Genomic DNA, 22,941 nt, shown 5'->3' with positions numbered 1-22,941 from the left:
TGACTCCACCACTTCCCTGGGCAGCTGTTCCAGTGCCTGAGAACCCTTTTGGTGAAGAAATTATTCCTGATGTCCAGTTTGAACCTCCCTTGGCACAACTTGAGGCCATTTCCTCTCACCCTATTGCCTGACACTTGGGTGAAGAGACTAGCAACCCCCTCGCTACAACCTCCTTTCAGGGAGTTGTAGGCAGTGATAAGGTCTCCCCCTCAGCTTCCTTTTCTCCAGGCTACACAACCCCAGTTTTCTCAGCTGTTCCTCATAACACTTGTTCTCCAGGCCCCTCACTAGCTTTGTTGTGCTTCTCTGGCCGTGCTCCAGCCCCTCAACATCTTTCTTGTAACGAGGGGCCCAAAACTGAACACAGCATTCAAGGTGTGGCCTCACCACTGCTGAGTACGAGGGCACAATCACTTCCCTGGTCCAGCTGGCCGCTTTTTTTCCGATATAATTTCTGATAATTTCTAATATTTTCTATTGCCTTGTGAACTGCACAAATCCATGCAAAAATATCTCAAGGCAGTTTCCTGAAGGACGTAGTATTGTTCCTCTACATGTGAGTGTGCCACACCACATAGAAGCCCTTCTTAGAGGGAAGATTAAACTTCAGAAACCCTGGCACACAATTTTTCTTTCCAGGCTGGTCATGGTATCTCTTTGGCACACCTGAGATCCAATTTTAACTTCTTCTGTGATTCAGATCTCTCACCAAATCTGAAGAGAATTTCCCCTGATTTATTTTGCCAAAACTGCAATCAAAGACATTCTAGAAGGTAGAAGGTAGGGAGCAAAGGCGAAATGAATGTATTTTTCAAAAAGATGAAAAGTGTGAAGGAAAATAAAAGCAGTAAAAGAAATTTTAAAACAAGACAAAAAATAACAAATATAAGCATGGATGCCCTACCCGTTAAACACATGCTGGATGAGAGGATGAGCAGTCTTCATATACACATCCTGATTGGTACAGGACTCCCCAAAGACTTCATCAAAATAAAAAACATGCTGAAAAATAAATACGATCTTTACATGAAAGTGAAAATGTTTCACTTACTCTTTACCCCATTCAAAGATACAGTTAAATGACACAAGTCTTTCAGGCAACTTCACATGGCTTTGCATCAGGTACAAAGCAATCTAGCACTTTTATAATGCAGAATGACATACACAGAAACACATGATTATGAGTAAATCAAGAGACAGGGTAGGAAAAATAAAGGGAAGCAAATATGTCTCTATTTCCCATCATTCAGCAGCAGAATACACTACAGCCTTCTGACAAGGGAAAAAAGTGCTAATTAAAGAAAACCTATTCTTAAAATTAATCAGCCTACAGATGTGCAGTAAGACTGTAATAGTGAAAAGAACTCAGAGTCAGCTCTTGACTCTCTCAAAATTAGTCCTCAGCTGTGGGTAATTATGTCTGTTCTGAACACTTAAAAACCTTTTGTGCCAGAGAGGAGAAACTGTTCTTAAGCAAAGCTGGGTCATATTATCTCAGAGGGGGGAAAGAAACCACAGTACTTCCCATGCTCCAGATCTGACCCAAACCAGCAGGGTCTCTGGAAACACTGCAACATGTTCATTATGGGCTCCTTCTCGGTTAAGAATGGTGTTTGGACGGACAGTAAATCATCACATTTTCTACAAAGCCTCCATGGACTGGTGTCTAAAGCCGCACTCTTAATAAATTCACTGTAGTATAAATTAAGGTGGTAAATCTCTAGGGCCAACAATAAATTCAATGATGCACAAACCACGGAAGAATTTCTTCCCAATATCTAATCTATATCTTCCCCCTTCCAATTTAAAGCCATCCCCCCTCATCCTACCACTCTATGCTCTTGTAAAAGTCCCTCCCTAGCTTTCCTGTAGGCCCCCTTCAGGTACTGGAAGGGTGCTGTAAGGTCCCCCCAGAGCCTTCTCTTCTCCAGGCTGAACAACCCCAACTCTCCCAGCCTGTCCTCATAGCAGAGGTGCTCCAGCCCTCTGAGCATCTTTGTGGCCCTCCTGTGGACCTGTACCGACAGTTCCATATCCTTCTCATGCTGCGGATTCCAAAACTGGACACAGTACTCCAGGTGGGGTCTCATGAGAGTGGAATAGAGGGGCAGAATCACCTCTCTCGACCTGCTCTGCATCCCTTGCTTTCTTTTCTATAGGAATCAGAGATGGATGCAGGGTAAGCAGCCAGACCTGGAAGCAGGGAAGTTCTCCTGGGTCCTATAAGAATAGATATGTCCTCTGCCAAAGCATACTTTTACTTGGACTATGTTGATTGATAGGACGATTTTGTTCGTCTATACTGACATAACAAAATTAATTAGCTGTTACGTCACCACTGAGCTACTAAGGTGATAAGAAACATAAACGTCAGATATAGTTCGTCAGCTGCAGGGAGCGGGGTGGCGTTGCTGCACGTGTCGCATTGTAAAAGGTGGTAAATGAACAGTGCCCAAGAAAGCCACAAATTAAATTTTTACTGGATGCTCCCGACAGTTGTTTCTAGGACCCAGACTGTAAAAATAACTCACAGTTGAGAGAGAATGGCTTGCTGCTCTCTAGAAACCAGTTCTGTTCCTGGTGCTGTCAGTCAAAAGTCAGAATGTGAACAATGACAGCACAAGGTATTTGGGATTAAGAAACAAAGAACAAAAGGGAACTTAATTTTCAAAAATATTTGAGAACAAAGGAAGGAAGGGGATAAGGGCATATCTGATTCACTGAAACAGACCTACAGTGCTGAAATAGTGAGAAGGGAACTCCCCACTGAAGTACCCTGCAAAGCTACCAGGAGACTCTAAAGCAGCCAATTCTGCAGCAAGACAGTGCAACAGAGGGTTTTATTTTGCCACGTGCAAAGAAAGCTGCATGAGAAATGCTTTCAAGGCTTAAAATTCTGGGCTTAGGTTTTCCGCCACAGGCTGGTGTTAAGTCAGAAGCAATTCAAATATAGTTACACTGAGCTCAAAGAAGAGCCCACCACCTATTTCAGTGCCAGAAATGCAGACAGCCTGTTCTGTTTCCCCTCATGGAAACTCTAGACATTATTTGCTTTATGCCATCCATGCAAGTGACTGGCCCACAAACATAACATGCAAGCGGAGCACGCTACCTGTAAAATATATTGGGTGAGATCAACAGCCTCCTTCTTCTCATGAAGAAGTAGGGTTTCTTTGTCTTTCACTGTGATGATATTAACCTCCCCACGTCGCTCCTCCCTCTGGCCTAGAGGACGTTTTCGGACACATACTCTGATTTTTTCACTCTCTGTCCATGGAGCATCTTTCTCAGAAACACTGGATCTACAACAACAACAACAGTGTAGGTTTACATCTTAAAATCAAGTTACTACAGAATCTAGAATGTGCATAAATTTGCTAGCTTTATCAGATAAATGTTTGTCTTCAATGGCTGATTGAAAAAACCCCAACACGTCTCATGTAAACAGTGAAGTTTCTGCTGTTTTTTGCTAAATAGACTGATGCCGTTCGTGAATTTCTGTTAAAAGAAGCTGTTTATGCAGCCACATTCCTGGACTTGTTGCTGGACTTGCTGCTGGACTGGCATTTTTTCAGGAGACCACAAACATGTGATTGTAGCTGGCATAATATGCAAGCCAACTTAATGAAATTTAATCTTACTGAAATTATTTGCAGCCCTGATTAGTCACTTAATAACATACAGATAAAAAGATCTTGAAAGGAGAGGGTATAATATTTAGTTGCTTTTACTCTTATACTGACTTTCATTCTTCCTATTACAGGCTGTCAAACAGGTTACAAGTAAATTATTCAAGGAGCATTTGGACAATGCCCTCAGACACATGGTGTAAATTTTGGGGTTGTCCTATGCACGGATAGGAGTTAGACTCAATGATCCTTGTGAGCCCTTCCAATTCAGGTCATTCTGCGATTCTTTGACTCAAACAGGGGAAGAAGACAGCATAAACATGTTCCTGTTCAGCTCAAAGAAAGACTGAGAAATTGATCTCAGCATTGCCTCACCTTCAGCCTATTTTAATAAAATTATCTGATTTCAGACCACAGGTAAGGCTGTGTTCTTATGTTTTGGCAAGTCTGCTTTAGTTCCCCTCCAGACACCTCAGAAACATGAGGTCATTTTGTATTTCATTGATTAAACTGCTGTGTAAAGCATTTTGTGATGCAGCATATAGAATATGCTTGAATGCAACCAAAAATATACTCATCCCACCTTTTTCTTTTTCATACTCTCTTCACCCAGATAAGTAATGATTTTTAGCCAGGATTTGAAGGCCAGTTTGCGAGAAACAAATCATTTTCACTAAGCCCCTACTTGCACAAAAGCAGTGTTTCTGCCATGCTGTCCAAATGCCCTTCCAAAATCTCTCAATGCAGCAACTGAAAGCTAACACATAGCAGTTGTCCAGTAAATTAAAACCAAACCCACAAGTTACTCAATATCTCATTACAACTACAAGCTTATAGCATCATTGCTGTTGTGCTGTGCAGTTCCCCAGATGCACAAGGCATGCAGATAGAAATCTTAAGATGCGGTCTTCCAAGACTCCACACGAGTAATTTTTACTTGTAACTGGATTCCCTTTAATTTTAGTACTGCTTTCCCATGCACACCAGGATCAGGCCCTGCATTTAGATGGAAAATTCTTTCCCCTGAAAAGAAAGGCAGTGATACTTGAAATAAGATGCTTCATAAGCTACTGTGAGCTTATAGATATCACTAGGCACCAAATGTTCTCCAACAAATGATGAGCGGCTCCAGTCAGAGGCTAGATTTGGTGACCTACAGAAAGAGCCAGTTGTGCTTCAAGAGGTTGAGGGAAGGAAAGACTGATTGCAAGGTTTGGAGAAGGGAAAAACTGGAGACTTGGAGGCTCTGTTTATGAGAAAATGCATAAATTCTTTCAAGTACAGAGGCACGTTCAGCTGAATATATTTTGTATGGGAACAGAATGCATCTTAATTATGAATGCTGAATCTGAAGTTTAGATTTTCTATTACCTTTCATAAATGGAAATTGAATTTTATAACAGAATATATTCTTTCATTACTAGAAAATACAAAATCTTGACATAGATTATTAGAAACCTTATTAGACAGTAGGTCAGAAGAATCACTATGCCCTGTCTGCTACTGTCAGAATCAAGCTGTTTGCTGTGGGCGACTGTAAAATACATCTGATCATATCTGAAAATCCATCTGAAGTCATGTCAGTGTTTCTCAAAATTAAGACTAGATTAGCCTTTGCAGTGGTCAAATCACAAGGTGACACATGAAGGGATGGATTCAGTGGAGGAGTTAGGCACTTGCAAAAGAGTTATCACAAATCCAAGTGTCAGCAGACTGGCCAAGCTTTTTAAAGCTCCAGTTCAGGAATTTCTTTGTAAACAAATATAGCCATCACAGTATGTATCTGTTTTACTTGGAAAAACTAGACAAAATTATCAACATATGACACCATATCTTGGAAAATTTATGTTTTGCAGGATATTCTCAGAGAAAGAAAATGAGAAAGAAAGATTGGCCAAATCCACCAAGAGAATAAAGCCTTAGACACTGAAAGACAACAATAACTGTTCTTAGACAGCCTTAGTAAGCAGCATTTGGTGAAATTCAGCTGATTCTTTCTACCATACTTGGAGAGGTGAAAGAACTTACTAATATCTCTCTTTCTCTGTAAGATTTAGCATTGCTCTGGAGTGGTAGGATTGCTTATTTGGAGGTGACAAAGACAGATTCTCCTCCACAATGAAGAAAGAATTAAGTATGACTAACTCGAACTACAGTAAAATAAAGGTGAGTGATTGTTACCTGATAAGGCAATGAGGTAGTCCGTAATTACAACCTGAAATATGGGTTATTCTTTGTATGATGGGAGCTTCAGAATCTCCCAGTAGAGAAGTGATATCATCAGAAACTGTTGGGCAGCTCAAGTCCTTTTTCGTGCACATTGCAGGAGTATTTAGATCTCTTCTAGTTAATCTGATTTGCTCTGAAACATGTGGCTGAAGGTGTCCCAGGGTTTCCCCTACACTGTTCCTCTCTTCATTGGCACTGCAACTGGATGAACCGTATGATTCAGATTCCTTATCAGTTCCATCATTTTCTGCAAAGAAGGAGTCAAAACGTAGCTGCCTGCGGGGACCTGATGTGGTCAACTGAGGCGGAATTAAAAGGCCACTTGGTTGAAAATCTTGGTCGCATATGCCTGCAATGTCTGCCTTTTGCATAATGTTGATTATTCTAATGAGCTGAAAGAGTCGTTTGCGGTCATTCATGTCATGGACCCCCAGTTTGGTAAAATCTTCCATGGAGACTTTGGCAAGCTCATCGATCTTCTGAAGACCAAAGGCAGCAAAGTGGGGATAGTATTTTTCAAGGTTTGCCTCACAAAGGCATTCATAAAGGCATGATGCCATCTTCAAGCTGAAGTCTAGAAGAAATCAAGGAATATAAAGGTTAGAATCATATGAAACATTGTATCTGACAAAGCTGCTAATGAAGAAGTGAGGCATTTCCTGATGCCATTACCTGCAATTACGCTAGAAGCTTGTTAAACTTCAAGTGTACTATACACCAGACTGCCAAGCACTACAGAACACAGCAATAACTAGTAACAATAAACTAAATATGAAACAAATGTTTTATCTGTGAAACTGTACTTTAAAATCAGACAATGCAATGCATGATGCAGTGCTAACTTACTGCTGCAGACTTCCTACACGCCTGATGTCTACTCGATGAATGCCGCAGCTACTGAAACCCAGTCCTCAAGCTACAGAATGTAAAATGCCTAATTTTAGACACTCAATTTAATATCGGGGCATGTGGTCTAATATGGTGCAGCTATCCCTGGTTAACTAACCAAAGGAGAGGAAATTACATTTGTCCTCACCTCAAGCTGACTCACTAAGACCATTCATCTTACAGAAGCACTACAGCAAGGTTGTAGTTTTGTTGTGTAACTTTCTCTCCTGTGTCATGAATTCTGTGAGCATTTCTAGGCGTCACTGACATAACAGCCAAAAGATTCAGCAAAATCCAAAACACAGAATTTCTCCAAAGCTATATATGTTGCTGGAACCCCACACTTGCATTCCTGGGAAACCCAAAAAAGCAACACACATCACTGAAAGGTATGCCAAAAAACCCTCAACTCTCTTACTCATGTCTCCCTTGCAACGCATTGTGCAGCTGTCTGTATCCAGTTGGATTAATGTCTGCAGATATTTTTACTCGTTCCACAAAATGGAAAAAATTATAGCACTTCAAGTATCTGCTGCACACTGCCTTCTTACATCTTTGTTCAGACAAGGACCTTAGAAAATACAGCTCTTGCTCACGTTTGCAGGATATAATAAAATTTGACAAAACCAAGTTATTTAAGACTAAGATTTTCTCCCCATAATTCAGGGTAAGTTATCTGACAGGATTTTCAAGCATCCCTACAATAACATTTATAGGAATATCACCAAGTATCACTCCCAAATTTGATAGCAGATTATTAAAATGATTTAACACATTATGTTGTAATAATAATAACAACATAATAATAAGGATTATACTGGGAGTCCTGACAGTACAAAATATTACAGTGGCCAAAAGGTGCAGCAGAGGACAGCTAAAATGATGTAGAAGCTACACTCTAAGCTGTAAACAGTACTTAGCCAGAATAAAACTATCAGATACAGCAGTAACAAGCTGTAACACAAAACTAGGGTGTAGGTGGACTTATTCAACGCATCTGTAATGCAATTCTGAACCCTGAGGTAAAGTCAGAACCACTGCTGAGTTTATCATATCCTGAGGGAGGGAAATCAAACCTGACAGAGATGATGGCAAGCCCAAAAACCAGAGAGGCTGACTATGACACACACACAAGGGCTTCCATAAGCAATCAGTATTTGCCAGCTTCTATGACAGATAAAATTCCACAGGAACTTCAGGCTTCATTTAAAGGAGGGTTATGTTTTTGAAAAAATGCTATCTCACATGTAGTAGCTTAAGATATGAAACCAGTACAGGTCCTGAGTAACCGTCTGCATTCACTACCATGGGAAACTTCTTTTGTTTGATGAAAGGAGCAGCTGGAAGACAAAGCCAAGACACCAAACTCAAGGTACTGAGAACCTGGTAAAGATCAAAACAACCCAGCACAATTCTTTTGCCTGTTCTCACTGTGTACCCTAGGTTTCACGAACATATTTATGTATGCTTAAGTCAAATACAGAGTGGCCAAATACCTGCACAAGAACTAGGTCCATGTTAACCTCTGTTTGAATCATCATATAGAACACAGGAGAGAAGAGAAGGTAAAAAAGAAAAACAAAATGGAGACACTTCCCAAAACAAGGTAGCAGACAAAGGGAGAGAACGGAGAATTTTAAGGTCAAGGTTCTAATTAAAAATTAAACTAAACATATTTAAATAGCTAGAAATGACAGTACAGATAGATTTTCATGATCTGGGGAAACAAGCGGCTACAATTCTTAATATATGGAAAATCCAAGTAATGCAAGTACTGCAGAACATGCAAGAAGGTTAGTACTGAGACATGTAAGTAGCTCTGCACAGCTTAATGTCCAAGGTTCTGTGCCATGAGAAAGCAACTAAATGCCTTCTTATTGAGAGCTGGCCCAGGAGGTAATGTAACTGCTTCTGCTCCCCCAGATATAATAGATAGTAGTGGATCTAAGTGATTTCAGGTGATAACGTCAGTGTCTCTCCATCCATAGAACAGCAATTTCATAATGTAGGAAAACTGAACATTGACTAATAAAGGGGAAACAAATTAACTAACTGTGGAAAAATGAACCAACCGTCATGGTGATGGGTTCCAGCATTTCCAATAACTTTAAAACTCAGAAGCAGACAAAAGATTTGGTGTGGCTGATAAAAAAAGAAATCAAGGGGAATTGCAGTTGTGAGTGAAAGCCTTCTGGCCTTTCAGCTGGCAATGCTGTAAAAGAAGGGAGCATGTTTCTCCAAATTAAAAGAATACTTTAATTTGTCCAACACTACAGGGTTTTTTTGTGTCTGAAGATGCTTTCTAAAACAGATACTTAATACTCAAAAATAAATTGGCTTTGTAAAGAAATAAGAGTAGTATTGATTGGTTTTCAAGAATCCTAGACTGTTAATGATAATGCCATCTTCTGGCAAAAAAAAGAGAAGACTACTACAATAAGAGCCAGCCTTCCCTCTGCTACTGTAAGGATCTAATTTTGTTCCTTCACCTGAGAGAACACTGTGTCCTGGGCCAGGGAAATGCAACATTATTCAGAGGGATAGTTTGATAGCAAAGCCCAAGCCTTGCTCCCTGCAAAGCTATGGGTGGCTTCGCTGAAAAGAGGACAGGGACAAAAGCCTGACTTCTTAAAACGGTTGGATATCACATACATTTTGAGGAAGAAGTGGGTCAGTACAGAGCTATAATTCTCCATGCGCACTCAGTGACGAGGTGAAACAATCTCAGGCCTAAGAACAACTTTTCACTGAATCTCTCTGACAACACTGCTTGTCGTTCTTCACTGTTCAGTGGTCGCTCTTCTCATTTCCTGACAGAGATTCAGCTTCACCAAAACTTCCATCTTCCTCTAATACAAGAGACCTGCTTTTCCTCTGATGGGAAGCTGGTCAGTGAAACAGTGAAGTCAACGAAGTCCAGCACATCTTTCCTGGCTAATACACAAGCTCCCAGGGAGTGATAAATAGTTCCCGGTGATACACCTCAGTGCTGGAACACTGAACAAGGGACCAGTCAGCCTATCATTGTTACGTGGCCAATCTGAGTTCTCTACAGCTTATTTCTTAAGCAAAGAAGTTTTACAAAGGTCTTAAAAGGCTGCCAGATGCTGGTAATAGTTAGGTACTTATTGTAAAATAGCATAAGAATTTTATAGGTAGGGACCAACTCAAAGCACAGAATAAGATCAGAGCTTGTCGTCAGAGGACACTCCCACTGTTTCAGTAACAAAGGTTTTTTTTTAAGGTCACAAAGCTGGGAGGAAAGAAAAGTCAGGCGTAAGTAGCAGAAACGAGCGGTCACATTCTGCATGTTCAGAAGGAAATTAACTTAGCACAAATCTATGTTCTAGGAGCTGATCCTCAGCGAGAACCCTCAGTGACCATCAGGCACTGTACATAAAATGAATCAAAGAAATCCCTGCATAGACTACTTAAAAATAAAGCATCCTTAGGACACTACATCTTAATCCTTATTAACTGCTGATGTATTACGGATCTTAGTGCCCTGTTTGCTTGAGTGACACTCATCTGCCCTGTTATCCCACTGTAGCTCACTCATATTTGCTTGACAATTTTACCCTACTTCCCCTGATACTCCTTAGTGTCACCAACGACACATGACACAAGTGTCACCAAACTCATATTTTAAACTAGGCAAACTAAGTCATGGCAAAGTGAAGAAGCTTGATGTGGCAATCCTACAAACATAAGCTAATGCAACCATACATTTACTCCTGCAAACAACCTAGAGATAATCACAGAATCAAAGAATAGTTTGGGTTGGAAGGGACTTTAAAGACCATCTAGCTCCAGAAAAAAACAGGAGTTAAGAACTTATAACACTTGTAAAGGCCAGAGGCAGGTCGGTAGGTTTGCTTTCCTCACCTGAACTATAGCAGTGTGTTGGACTCATGCCTGTAGCCATGCTACCCCAAACAAGCCTCCAGCACTAGCTCCTTCACTGTGAAAGTGTTTACCGTTTTTTGAAGCACGGAAGCAGAAGACCAGAATGAAGCTGATGACCAGAACGACGCTGAACTGGCAATCATATGGTAGAGAAAAGAGAGTATTAACTCACATCACGACTCATGCACCTTCATTTCTTATTCATCTGAACGCTAAGCCCTTTTTAAACTGTGATCCAGAGCCAAATCTGATTTAGCCTTCTAGGAGCAAATGGCTAATTTGCTTTTCCAGAGCACCGTGCAAAATACTTTAATTATTCTGACCCCATTCCTTGGAAACCAGGATGTTCCTGTTGATGAGAGTGAGGTTGCACTTTCATAAATACAACCTCTGTGTTTAAGAGATAACCTGAGCTGTAACACAAGTGTGTAATTTTAGTTCCATGCAGTCAGTAGGGATCTATGGAACAACATTTGACATTGCAGCAGATCCCTTTGTAAGATCATAGGATTATGCTACGAAGCTCCCTGTGCGCAAACACGGCATGGTATTAAAACGCTCTATGGTCATTGGAACAGGATGCAGCAACCTGTTTCAGAGATCCAAGGTCCAAAGCTAAATACTAGCAATGGATAACCATCATTTCTGTATTGTATAAGTAAATGGAGAGGAGGGAATGATGCTAATGTTAACTGACAATGCTTTTACAGCTAGATCAGGATGCAGGTCTTCTCCATGGCACAATGGTGTTATTTCTGTCGCTGCTGACAATCCTAACACAGAGATGGTTACTGAAACTATCACTCACTTCATTGCTCTTCAAAACAGTGTAAGAACAACAACTAAATGTTGGTGTTTTTTCTTTTTTGATATTTTTCAACTGGCAAGAGACTGATATATTTTATAGCCACCCATCCATACTAAGTTTAGTCTGGTGATCTCAGCAGATGAGACTCCATCCTACAGCTGATTCCCGACAACTGCTTCAAACAACAGCTGCATGGAAATGGGAAGTGTCTAATATACAACCGCACGCTGAGAAAATAATCTATGACTTACAGTGCAATCCTGATTATTTGAAAATTGTGCCCCAGATTCTCTTGCCAGTAAGAATTACCAAATGGATTTCAATATTTATATGATAATTGTGTTAAAACAAACTGCTGTGCATACATCAGTACAATGAGGGGAGAATGGACACTGAATAACCCTGTAGGCATGTATGGCTTCCCTCACTGAATTCAGCCACATAGGGAATTATTTATTTTCTCCCTGAATTCAGCCCCACAGGGATTTATGGATTCTCTCCTTGAATTCTGCCCCACAGGGATTTATGGATTCTCTCCCTGAATTCAGCCCCAGTTTATGGCTTCCCTCCCAGAAGTCAGCCCCGCAGGGGTTTACAGCTTTCCTCCAAGAAGTCAGCTCCATAGGGATTTATGCATTCTCTCCTTGAATTCTGCCCCATAGGGATTTATGGATTCTCTCCCTGAATTCAGCCCCACAGGGATTTACAGCATCCCTCACAGACTTCAGTCAAACAGGGATTTACAGATTGTCTCCCTAAATTCATCCCCACAGGGATTTATGGATTCTATCCCTTAATTCATCCCCACAGGGACTTATGGCTTTACTCCCTGAATTCAGCCTCACAAGTATTTGTGGATTCTCTCCCTGAGCTCTGCCCCACAGGGATTTTCATCTTTCCTCCTGGAATTCAATGCCACACAGATCTATGAATTTTCTCCCTGATCTCACCCCACAGGGATCTATGGATCCTTTCTCTGATCTCACCCCTCAGAGATCCCTGGATCCTCTGCCCTATCTCACCCCACAGGGATACATGGATCCTCTCCCCAGTCTCGCCACACAGGGATTTTCGTCTTTCCTCCTGGAATTCAGCACCACACAGATCTATGAATTTTCTCCCTGATCTCACCCCACAGGGATCCATGGATCCTTTCCCTGAACTCACCCCACAGGGATCTGTGGATCCTCTCCCCTATCTCACCCCACAGGGATCCATGGATCCTCTCCCTGATCCCACCCTACAGGGATCCATGGATCCTTTCCATGACCTCACCCCCCAGGGATCCATGGATCCTGTCACTGATGTCACCCCCCAGGGATCACAGAATAACCAGGTTGGAAGAGACCCACTGGATCATCGAGTGCAACCATTCCCAACAAACACTAAACCATGTCCCTTAGCACCTCGTCCACCCGTGCCTTAAACACCTCCAGGGAAGGTGAATCAACCACCTCCCTGGGCAGCCTGTTCCAGTGCCCAATGACCATTTCTGTGAAAAACTTTTTCCTAATGTCCAGCCTAAACCTCCCCTGGAGGAGCTTGAGGCCATTCCCTCTTGTCCTGTCCCTTGTCACTTGGGAGAGGAGGGCAGCACCCTCCTCTCCACAACCTCCTTTCAGGTAGTTATAGAGAGCAATGAGGTCTCCCCTCAGCCTCCTCTTCTCCAGGCTCCATGGATCCTGTCTCTGATCTCACCCCAGAGGGATCCATGGATCCTCTCCCTGATCTCACCCCACAGGGTGCCCAGGCCGAACTCGGCCCCACACCGAGGCGCCTCGGCTGTCCTCACCCTTCCCGGCGCAGTCGCTGACCAGGCGGGTGCCGGCGGGGCTGGGGCTCGTGCCCGCGGGGCGCTGAGGAAGGTCCCGGCCCGCCGCGCTCCTCGCCGCCCCCCAGCCCCGCTCACCGCGTTGTCCGGCAGCCGCCGCTAGGCCGCGTCTCCATGGCAACCTTTCCCGCTTCAAACGCTCGCGCGCTGCCCCACGCCCCGCGCCAGCCAATGGGACGCGGGGGAGGGGGCGCGTGGGGCACGGCCTAGCGGGAAAGAACCAATCAGAACGCTTCGAGGGCGGAGCTTAAGGGAGCGGCGAGCGGGAGAGGTGGGGCGGAGCGAGGCGGGAAGCGCCGACGCTGCGATTGGCTGCGGCCGCCTTTAAGAGCGCGCGCCGCGCCCCGCTGTGATTGGCTAATTCTGGCTTTAGCCCCGCCTCCTCCCCGTGAGCGGCACGGTGATTAGCTGCGTCTGCGGTCAATCATTCCCCTCGCCCCCGCCCTCCTCCTCGCCCCGCCTTGCTCCGCGGTGATTGGCTGCGGCCGTCCCCAGGAGCGCCGAGCCCCGCTGTGACTGGCTGCGTCGCCCGTCAATCGTTCCGCTCGCCCCGCCCCCTCCACCCCGGAAGTGAAGGTGAGGCATGGCCGCCGCGGGCGCCCTGGGACCTTGGTGCGGGCCTTAGGCGTGATCTCCGGCAGCGCCCGCGGGGAAGCAGGGGTGGCGGTCAGAGAGGGGTTAACCGAGAGAGGGGAACGCCCTCCCGGGGCTGAGGGGGTGGGGAAGGGCGCGGCCAGGTGGTTTCCCGGTGTGGAAACTGGAGGCGTCGCTGAGAGGAGAGGGAGTTACTGTTAGAAAATGTAGATTATTTGTTATTTAAGCTGAAGTGGGGTTCAGTTTACCCTAAGTAATTGTGGTTTTTGAAAGTTTGACAGAATGTCCTTCTGGCAGCACGTTGTTTTTCAAGCCGTGTTTTTCCAGAGGCTGTTCTTTCTGTGGAGATGATAATGCCTTGTGTGAAATACAATCTGTGCTGAGCAGATGTGTCTTCTCTAATCACTTCTGTTTGCAGCCATTCCGCATCTCCAATGCAAGGTCAAACTGACACAAGAAGTAGCTGTTGTTACAAAAAGTGGAGTATTCTGAGTTAAGCTGAAGTTAAGCTGAAGTTAAGCTGAAGTTGATCCATGTAACTGTGTTTTTTGCAAGTCAGACAGAATGTCCTGCTGTCAGCAGGTTTAATTTCGGTGTTTTTCCAGAGGCTATTCACCCTTTGGAGGTGATAATGTCTTGTGTTCAGTGTGATCTGTGCTGAGCAGATGTGTCTTCTGCAATGACCTCTGTTTGCAGCCTTTCCTCATCTCATATGCGAGGTTGGACAGAGAGCTAGTTCCAATGCTCCAAATTAGCCAGAGATTTGACTGTTGTGAAGTTCATAATAACGTTAAAATTAGTCCTTGGAAAGTAACAGAATATGCGTAAGATTTCTGGGAAAATTTATACACATGCATGTGAGTGGGAAATATATTCTGTAACTGGTTCTTGTCTCTTAGAGAGTTTATTTGCTAGCATTTTCAGTATCAGTGGTAGTTAAAGAAGGGTTAACCAGGAGAGGGGAACACACTCTCCCGGGGCTGGAATGGTGAAGAAGAGCGCTGCCTTGTGGTTTCCCAGTGTGGAAACTGGAAGTGTCACGATTTGTTGTTGCACATCCCAGGGAAAGCAGCATTGTCTGAATGTTCTGTATGGAAATGTATGGCTGTCAAAATGCAAAGCTTTGCCTAGAGCTTGTAATTGCTGGACCCTTTTGATACTGAAAATGCCAACAAATAAACCCTCCAAGACTCATTTTGGAGTTTTAGAAAGCAAGCATCCTTTATCAGATCTGGGCAATGTGAGGGAGTGATCTCTATCAATCATGTGCAATGAGACAAGACTTGTTATAGAATATATTTACCACATATGCGTATGTATAAATTTTTTCCAGAAATCTTATGCATATTCTGTTACTTTCACAAGTCAAAACTCTTGCTAATTTGGAGCTGTCTCCAGCTCTCTGTCTGACTTTGCATTTGAGATGAAGAAGGGCTGCAAACAGAGAGGATACTGAAGAAACATCTGTTCAGCACAGATCATACTTCACTCAAGACATTATTATCTCCAAAGAATGAGTGATGTCTGGGAAAATACTGCTTGAAAGAAGACATGCTATTGGAGGGACATTCTGTCTAACTTTCAAAAATACAATTACTTAGATGAACTTAACCCTACTTTAGCTTAAATAAAAATGGTAACAGTAACTACTTTTTGTATAACTTTAACATGGATTTCTCATCTCCATTGCTTTCTCTCTTTTTCCGTATAGGACCACTTGTCCTGGCTGCTTAGCTTATTGATTTCAATACTTGCCAGTTAAGAGGTGTGTTCCTTTCTATTTACATCAAACCACCGCTTAATGCATGCGCAAAGAAGCCTTCAGTTTCATGTAACAGACTTATGTCTAGCTCAGACAACAAAGAGCCTGTTGTTTGGGATTAATTTTCTCAGCTCTGCTGCTGGCATCTCGAGGAGTTTCTGCTGCTGCAGACTGTCTTACAGTTCCTGTCTACCGCTTCCAGTAACACTGAGGTGTTATCTTTGTGCAGGACTTTTGGATTTTTGCAGAGCTTCAGGGTGCTAATCACTGGCTTTCCTTGTGCTTTATTGTTTTTTTCTCCCTACAGTGTGGTTTGTAATACATCAGCAGCAAAGAACTGTTATGCAGGTTGTATTTAATGTGTCTTGACTACTTTTTTAAAGGTTTTATATAGGTTCTTATTTCCTAGTTTTGAAAGGAAAGGGATCAATTTTACCATTCAAAGGCGGTTAATAAGATGTCCATCCCACAGAGGAATGGACAACTTTTAGCCCATGCTGAGGTATGTTTACTGCCTAAATACAACTTGTTTGAACTGTATGTTTTTTCCTGCTTGATCCACTGTGCTCTTCTACAGCTCTCAGTGTGGTTAACAGAGGGACATGGCCGTGAAAGCCTGTGGCCTGATCATCTACAGGAGGCTGCAGTCAGCACCGTCTTCTAAGGTCACTGACGGCATTGAATACCTGCTTCTTCAGACTTCCTACGGGACCCATCACTGGACGCCACCCAAAGGTGATGTTCGTTCTGATAACGTGCTTCAGGGTCATTTCAGGAGTGAGTGAGGTTGCAGGGTGAACTTTGGTTGGATGCTGCTAAGGTCAGGTTTGAGGGGCGGTTCGTCAGGTGACGGTAGCCACCGATTACGCTGTTTGTACAAGTGAGTGGGGAGTTTTGTGGTGGAATTTCTCCACAGTTTGTGGCTGTGTAAACTATTGGGCGCAACTGGTTCAGATGAGCCAGCAATATGTGTTTGCAGTCCAGAAAGCCAGCCTGGGCTGCATCAAAACCAGTGTGACCAGCAGGCTGAAGGAAGTGATTCTGCCCCTCTACTCTGCTCTCCTGAGACCTCACCTGAGTCCTCCATTCAGGTCTGGAGTTCTCAGCACAGGAAGGACCTGAATCTGTTGAAGCGAGTCCAGAGGAGGCCATGAAGATGATCAGAGGTCTGGAGCACCTCTTGTACAAGGACAGGCTGAGAGAGGTGGAGTTCTTCAGCCTGGAAAAGAGAAGGCTCTGGGAAGATCTTAGAGCAGCCTTCCAGTACTGAAAGGGGCTACAGGAAAGCTGGGGAGGGAGGGACTCTTTATCAGGGAGTGCAGGAATACGACAAGGGGGAATGGTTTTAAGCTGAAAGCGGGGAGATTTAGGTTAGGTATTAGGAAGAAATTTGTTACTGTGAGGGTGGTAAGGCACTGGCTCAGGTTGCCCAGGGAAGTTGTATATGCTCCTTCCCTGGCAGTGTTCAAAGTCAGGTTGGATGAGGCTCTGAGCAACCTGATCCAGTGGGAGGTGTCCCTGCCCATGGCAGGGGATGGAACTGGATGGGCTTTAAGGTCCCTTCCAACTCTGACTATTCTGTGATTGGGGCTGAGGGTGGGTGAACCTAGCCTGCTCCTCAAATGTCTGATGTTTGTCAGACGTTGCACAGACAACTCAAATTAGATAGCTAGAGTAATTTTTACCTTCTCACTCACATCTGGCCCTCTGCCAGATACCACTGTGCAGAGGGGACTGCTGCCATTTCACGGTTGTTTGGCCCATGTGTAACCAGAAGTGTGACATTTTGCAGCACGACATTAGAAGGCAGATTAAAATTGCTGACGATTTACTTTAAAGCACCTTTGATAGAAGATGCAGGAGTTTTATTAAGTTCAGGAGATCATTGTTGGAGACCCCGTACCTAACGCAGTGGAGATAAGAGGGATTGGTAAGAGAAGGACCTTCTTGGCTATCCTCGCTCATCAGTGAGGCCCCAAAAGAGAAGGCAAGCCTTGTGCCCCAAGACACACAGAGGCACCTTGTCAATTGGTAGTACATAGTCGCAACCCTGCTACCAGGAAAAGCACAGCAGCTAATACTTCAGGTTCCTTGTAGGTCTTCTTATCTGCTGTTTTTTACCCTCTGAGATATCTTCCTGCTAGTTTCTACTACTTGTTTTGTAAAATGCAGTGCACTTAAAGCGCAGTGCAGGAGCAGTTTGTAAACGGGCATTTGCAAATTTATAAAAAAAAAAAAATTCTAACAACATCAGCTATGCTCGCCAATTAAGGGAAAGAACAAAACTTTCCAAACCTCCGCTTGTCCACTTCACCAAAACCCTAAGGGAGTAGAATTTGCAGCCTACTGGAAAGCTAAAAAACATGTGTTGGGACATGATGAGTTACAAGCAGAGGGACCCATGTGGAGTGAGGTTCACTGGGATCACAGTGATTGTGGAGAATTGATTAAAATAACTTGTAAGCATTCATCTCACACACTGAGAATCATGGGATGGTTTGGGTTGGGAGGGATTTTTAAATTACACCTTTTCCAAATGGCCCAGCAGTGAGCAGGGTCATCATCAACTGGATCAGGTTTCTCAGAGCCCCGTGCAAGGTGACCTTGAATGTTTTGAGGGATGAGGCATCCACCACCTCTCTGGGCAACCTGTGCAAGTGTTTCACCACCTTCCTGGTACAAAATGTCTTCCTTTTATCTAGTTTGAATACCTTATCTTGTGTTTTACAACTGCTAGCTCTGGTGCTGTTGCTAGAGGCCCTCTGAAAAATTGTGTCCCTGTCTTCCTTAGAAGTCCCCTTGAAAGGCCACAGTAAGGTCTTCCTGGAACCTTCTCTACTGCAGGCTGAACAGCCCTAATTCTCTCAGACATTCTTTATAGGAGAGGAGTTCATCCCTCTGATCACTTTTGTTGCTGTCCAGTGGACCCGCTTCAACAAGTCCGTGTGTTTCCTGAGCTGCAAGCTCCAGAGCAGGATGCAGTACTCCAGGTGGAATCTCACCAGAAAATCCCCTCCCTGAACATAGGTTCTATAGATCAGAAGCCGCAATCTTATGGCAGCCTTTTATGGTAGCTTGGTACAGATTTGGGGGCTATAAATGAAGAGGAGGTGTTATGTTAAGTATTCTCGGTGATGTGAGCTGTCTTCAAAGGCAGCCTCAGGTTGTACGATACAGTAACATAACTTGTATATGAAGTACACATAGATTTAATGTGACAGGAGCCAGGATGAGGAGTCGTAATTGTCTCCCTGGGAGCACACAAAAGATAATTTATGGCTACAGCTGTACATTGATGTTTTGAAAGTTCCCTAAGTAGCTGCAACCCTTATAGGATTAAACTGGACTTGTTTGGATCACCTCACTTGAGCTTCATCAGCTTCATCTCTTCTGCTAGAACTGTGACTTTCCCGTAGCTGAGGCTTGTGGGGAGGGGATACGGGGTTCATTTTCCTTCTCAGCATACTGTAATTGCATTAGTGAAGGAGGATTTGGAAGCTGTGGTGTGAGGTACTGCCAGCAGTCCTTTTTCCTCCCAGTAGGTAGAGCACGTTGCACAAAGTTGGAAACTTAAGGAGCTGAGACTTGAGGTTATTGGCAGCATGGGGAAATGATTGCCTTTCGCTCTGCTGGTGAGCAGGGGGTTGCACCCGTGTCCTTCATGCTGAAGCTGAATCTCCCCCCCAGCTTTTTCGCTACCTCAATTCTTTGCACATTTTGTGACTACGGATCATGACTATCATAAAAATTGTCATTGCTTACTGTTCATGGATGTTCTGTGAGCATTTCCTGTGGATACTGTAAAAGTAATCCAGCTGTGCAAGACCAAGTAGAATTTGTATCTCAAGCATGAGTAAAAGTCCCAGCTATGGAAGCAGTTTCTTTGTCAAGAAAAATGAGGCTACTTGAGTGGCAGTGCTGAGAATCAGAGGGAAAATATTTTTACTTAAAGCCCTGAGTGTGTTTGATCTCATATATCTGAGATGTGAAGTGCAACATCAGGTGCTGTTTTCTGCACAGTTGCTGCTTGAAATAGAAGGGGATTTTACACTGAGGTGATGTCACGTACGAGGTGTTTTAACTTCTGTTAGGCAGATGAAGAAGTGAATGAGACTTGTTGGGAAAGCAAAATGAGCTTCCTACATAACCCAGGTCTTGTTGTAAAGGTGGCTTTATGTGCTTTGGGTATGTGGGACCTGGGGAAGATCATCTCTGTGATGAATTTATGAGAAAGCTACAGAGAAAATAGCTACAGAGGAAACAGAGAGACACCAGGAACAAAATCAAGCTTAACTTTTTTTTTTTCCCCTTCTTAAAGCCTCCCAACTTGTGCCATGTTGCTTTTTTGAGGTCTTGCTTGACTTGTTCTATTTATGTCCTGGTCTGGAGCTTTCATGAGAAAACCAAATCTGACGTTTCTCAACAACACCACAAACAGCTGGGGATGCGTTATATTTATCCGTTGTTTGTAATGGCACCTCTCTCATTCTGAGCAACATAAAATAAATGATGTGTCCTAGAAGAACTAAGCAGCTGGTGAAAGGACTGGCTTTTAGGCTTGTGGCATGTCAGAAGGGAACATGGGAAAGAAACAAAAATACCTGTAACTGAAACCCACCTTTTAAGTGGCATTTGTTGATGCTGGTTGTGTTGTTTCTGGGCTGTTCACATGAATGTGAGTTTTGCAGAACTGAGCCTTAAGCTTCTGTGTGAGGGAAAGGTTGAGAGAGCACTAAGGGTCTTGCAGATGAGCAGTCTTCCCTTTAGCTCTATAAAGGAAAAGCATTCATGAGGCAGGCAGTTGTCTGGATGATCTCAGGTGGAACATCCCTGGAAACATTCAAGGTCGGGCTGGAGGGGCTCTGACCAACCTTACCCAGTTGAAGATGTCCCTGATCATTGCTGGAGTGGTTTGAACCACGTAACCTCAAAAGGGTCCTCCCAACCCAACTCATTCCATGATTCTGTGATCAGGGATACACAGTGCTGCAGAAGAGGAGAGGAGGACTGGGAAGAAAAGATGTGTAGTGCTGACAGGCCACTGGGAGTTTCAGAAAATGTGATGTGAACAATAATTCTAAAAGCCATGAGACAAAGACAAATCAAGACGTAAGAGTTGGAAAAGCAATCTCTATTCTCCAGTTTCCATTTGATTCTGTATCAGCTATGATGCACTCTAGTCTCTGTCTCCCAATATTTCCTCATTGTTGGCTGAATGAACAAAATCTGAGTTTGCTTCACATAGGCTTACTTTTTCACCTTCTTGACAGGCCATGTGGATCCAGGAGAGGACGACTTGCAGACGGCCTTCCGGGAAACGCAGGAAGAAGCTGGTCTTCAGGCCAGTCAGCTCACCCTTATAGAGGGGTACAAGAAAGAACTGCACTATCCTGTCCGTGGCAAACCTAAGACAGTCATTTACTGGCTGGCAGAAATGAAGGACTGTAACACAGAAATCAAGCTCTCGGAGGAGCACCAAGCTTTCCAGTGGCTGAAGCTGGAGGATGCTTGCAAATTTGCAGAGTATGAAGATATGCAAGCTACGCTGAAAGAAGTACATCAGTTTCTTTGCTCCAAAGAATAAATGGTTTTATGAAGGATAAGGGGAACTTTAGAAGAAGCATGGCCTGCTTTTTTTAATTATTATTATTATTCTTAACCAGGAGAAGAATTACATGGCTGCAGAAATGTGCATTTCTTTTTTAAATCTGCAGATTCAGTGAAGAGCTTTTAAAGAGCTTGTGCTTTTGGCTCCCTTAGCTATTGCAGAAAGCATGGTCTGATTGAACCTTGAGCCAGAGATGACTGAACAGAAACTCAGAGCTAACAAAGGCTCCTTCTGTCCTCGTCTTCTCGTCTTTTACCCTCCCCCCCAGCCAGTCCCCTTGAAGTGATAAACAGTCACAGGTCTCTTTGAAAAATCAAACACTTCAGTTCTTGACTTGCTGATGCAGACCTACAGAGTGCATAAAATGAGCATATGGAGATTTTTTAATAACAAAGTGTTTACTGCACCCTGCTTTTCAAGTAGGCAAGCAGTGGCTCTGTTCCCAACTCCTCCGCTGATATGCTGTGGTAACTTGTCAGATCATTTCAGGTCTTGTTTGTTTGTATCATGAATTTATGTACATCACTAATGAACTGCTACGAAAACACTTTCCATCCGAGAGTTTTAGTATACAATTGACATACAGTACTTAAACAGTAAACTTCAAATTCTTTTGCATCTTTTCCTTTTTTGTTTTAACAGACACCTTGGCCATACTTTATTCAGTGGGTTGGGAAAAGGAAATCTGCCTGCCTAATGCAGCATTTTCTGCACAGAATATCTAAGATAATGTGCAGTCTTGTATCTGTTGAATAGCACCTGTTTTTCTGTGGCTATGCCCTGCACCCATATGTGGGTAGCAGGGCCGTGTGTGCTGCCAGTTCCATGCTGGCTTGCAGTAGCCTGTGGTGGTGCCGGTGTGCCTGCCTGCTTCAGCTTTCCTGTAGATGTCTCTTTGTTGGTGACATTGGCGGTAGCTGAGGTTGTTGGTGCTCTGTATGTTTATGCGTGTTCGTTTCAGAATGATGGATCATAATAATAGAATCATAGAATGGTTTGGGTCATAAGGAACCTTAAAGATCATCCAAGGGGACATCTCCCACTGGATCAGGCTGCTCATGGGCCCCATCCAACCTGGCTCTGAACATTCCAGGGGTGGGGTATCCATGGCTTCTTTGGCCAACCTCTGCCAGTGCCTCACCACCCTCACAGGAAAACATTTCTTCCTAATATCTAATCTAATCTTCCCTCTTCCAGTTTAAAACTGTTACCCCTTGGACCTGTTGCTGAACTCCCTGACAAAGAGCCCTTTCTGTAGGCCCCTTTAAGTATTGGAAAGCTGCTATAAGTTGTCCTTAGAGCCTTTGCTTCTCTAGGCTGAACAAGACCAACTCTCTTGGCCTGTCCTTGTATGGGCATATAGGTATAATGTTTTGGTACATACATACCAAAAAAGCACAATGGAATTATTGAATTTTTTAGGCAAGGAATGAGGCTTTCTGAATCCCAGGGAACTTTGGGGAGAACAAGCGCCCCTTTATCCCTCTGTCTCCTCTAGCCTTTGCTGCTTAAGCTTTTGAACCTTGCAAGGCCTCATTTCCAGTTTATCTTCCATCTTGCTGCAGGAGTGACTTGAGGGTTATCAGCATCACATCAGCCCTGGAGAAGACCTGCAGTATCAGAGATGTGGCATAGCTGGGCTGAGAAATATGGGCAGCAGTTGAGCACCATGTTATTCTGCAGTTT

At 43.7% G+C, this 22,941-nt stretch overlaps 4 protein-coding genes across 12 annotated transcripts in view; 1 reads left to right on the top strand and 3 right to left on the bottom strand.

Annotated features, from left to right (window-relative positions):
• KIF24 (kinesin family member 24) overlaps window positions 1-13,196 on the bottom strand; it is a 34,703-nt gene extending 21,507 nt beyond the window's left edge. Inside the window, exons 1-4 of the mRNA XM_069880908.1 lie at window positions 13,159-13,196; window positions 5,811-6,432; window positions 3,113-3,302; window positions 905-1,002 (exon numbers count right to left, since the gene is read on the bottom strand). Coding sequence (XP_069737009.1) covers window positions 905-1,002; window positions 3,113-3,302; window positions 5,811-6,418 — 896 coding nt within the window. The 5' untranslated portion in view covers window positions 6,419-6,432; window positions 13,159-13,196. The remainder of the gene's footprint in view (window positions 1-904; window positions 1,003-3,112; window positions 3,303-5,810; window positions 6,433-13,158) is intronic.
• Window positions 1-22,941, bottom strand: part of UBAP2 (ubiquitin associated protein 2) — a 365,909-nt gene that overhangs the window by 238,841 nt on the left and 104,127 nt on the right. The gene's annotated exons all lie outside the window — the stretch shown is intronic.
• The window catches only part of LOC138733575 (myogenesis-regulating glycosidase-like), a 69,562-nt gene continuing 47,225 nt past the window's right edge, over window positions 605-22,941 (bottom strand). The window contains exon 3 of the transcript XR_011339425.1: window positions 605-615. The gene's annotated coding sequence lies outside the window, so the exon portion shown is untranslated. The remainder of the gene's footprint in view (window positions 616-22,941) is intronic.
• On the top strand, window positions 13,849-21,639 carry NUDT2 (nudix hydrolase 2). 4 transcript variants are annotated; one of them, XM_069880958.1, is made up of 4 exons: window positions 13,892-13,957; window positions 15,597-15,650; window positions 16,225-16,382; window positions 20,918-21,639. In XM_069880958.1, exons 3-4 carry the CDS (start codon window positions 16,250-16,252, stop codon window positions 21,229-21,231), a joined length of 447 nt encoding a protein of 148 aa, XP_069737059.1. In that variant the 5' UTR covers window positions 13,892-13,957; window positions 15,597-15,650; window positions 16,225-16,249; the 3' UTR covers window positions 21,232-21,639. The 4 variants fall into 4 exon arrangements, with proteins under 4 accessions (XP_069737061.1, XP_069737059.1, XP_069737057.1 ...); XM_069880960.1 differs by lacking the exons at window positions 13,892-13,957; window positions 15,597-15,650 and adding an exon at window positions 13,849-13,867; XM_069880956.1 differs by lacking the exon at window positions 15,597-15,650.

This window comes from Phaenicophaeus curvirostris, chromosome Z (genome assembly GCF_032191515.1).
Source record: "Phaenicophaeus curvirostris isolate KB17595 chromosome Z, BPBGC_Pcur_1.0, whole genome shotgun sequence".
NCBI classification, from domain to species: Eukaryota; Metazoa; Chordata; class Aves; order Cuculiformes; family Cuculidae; genus Phaenicophaeus; species Phaenicophaeus curvirostris.
The sequence above is the reverse complement of the archived record's forward strand: the minus strand, read 5'-3'. Positions and strand labels throughout refer to the sequence as shown.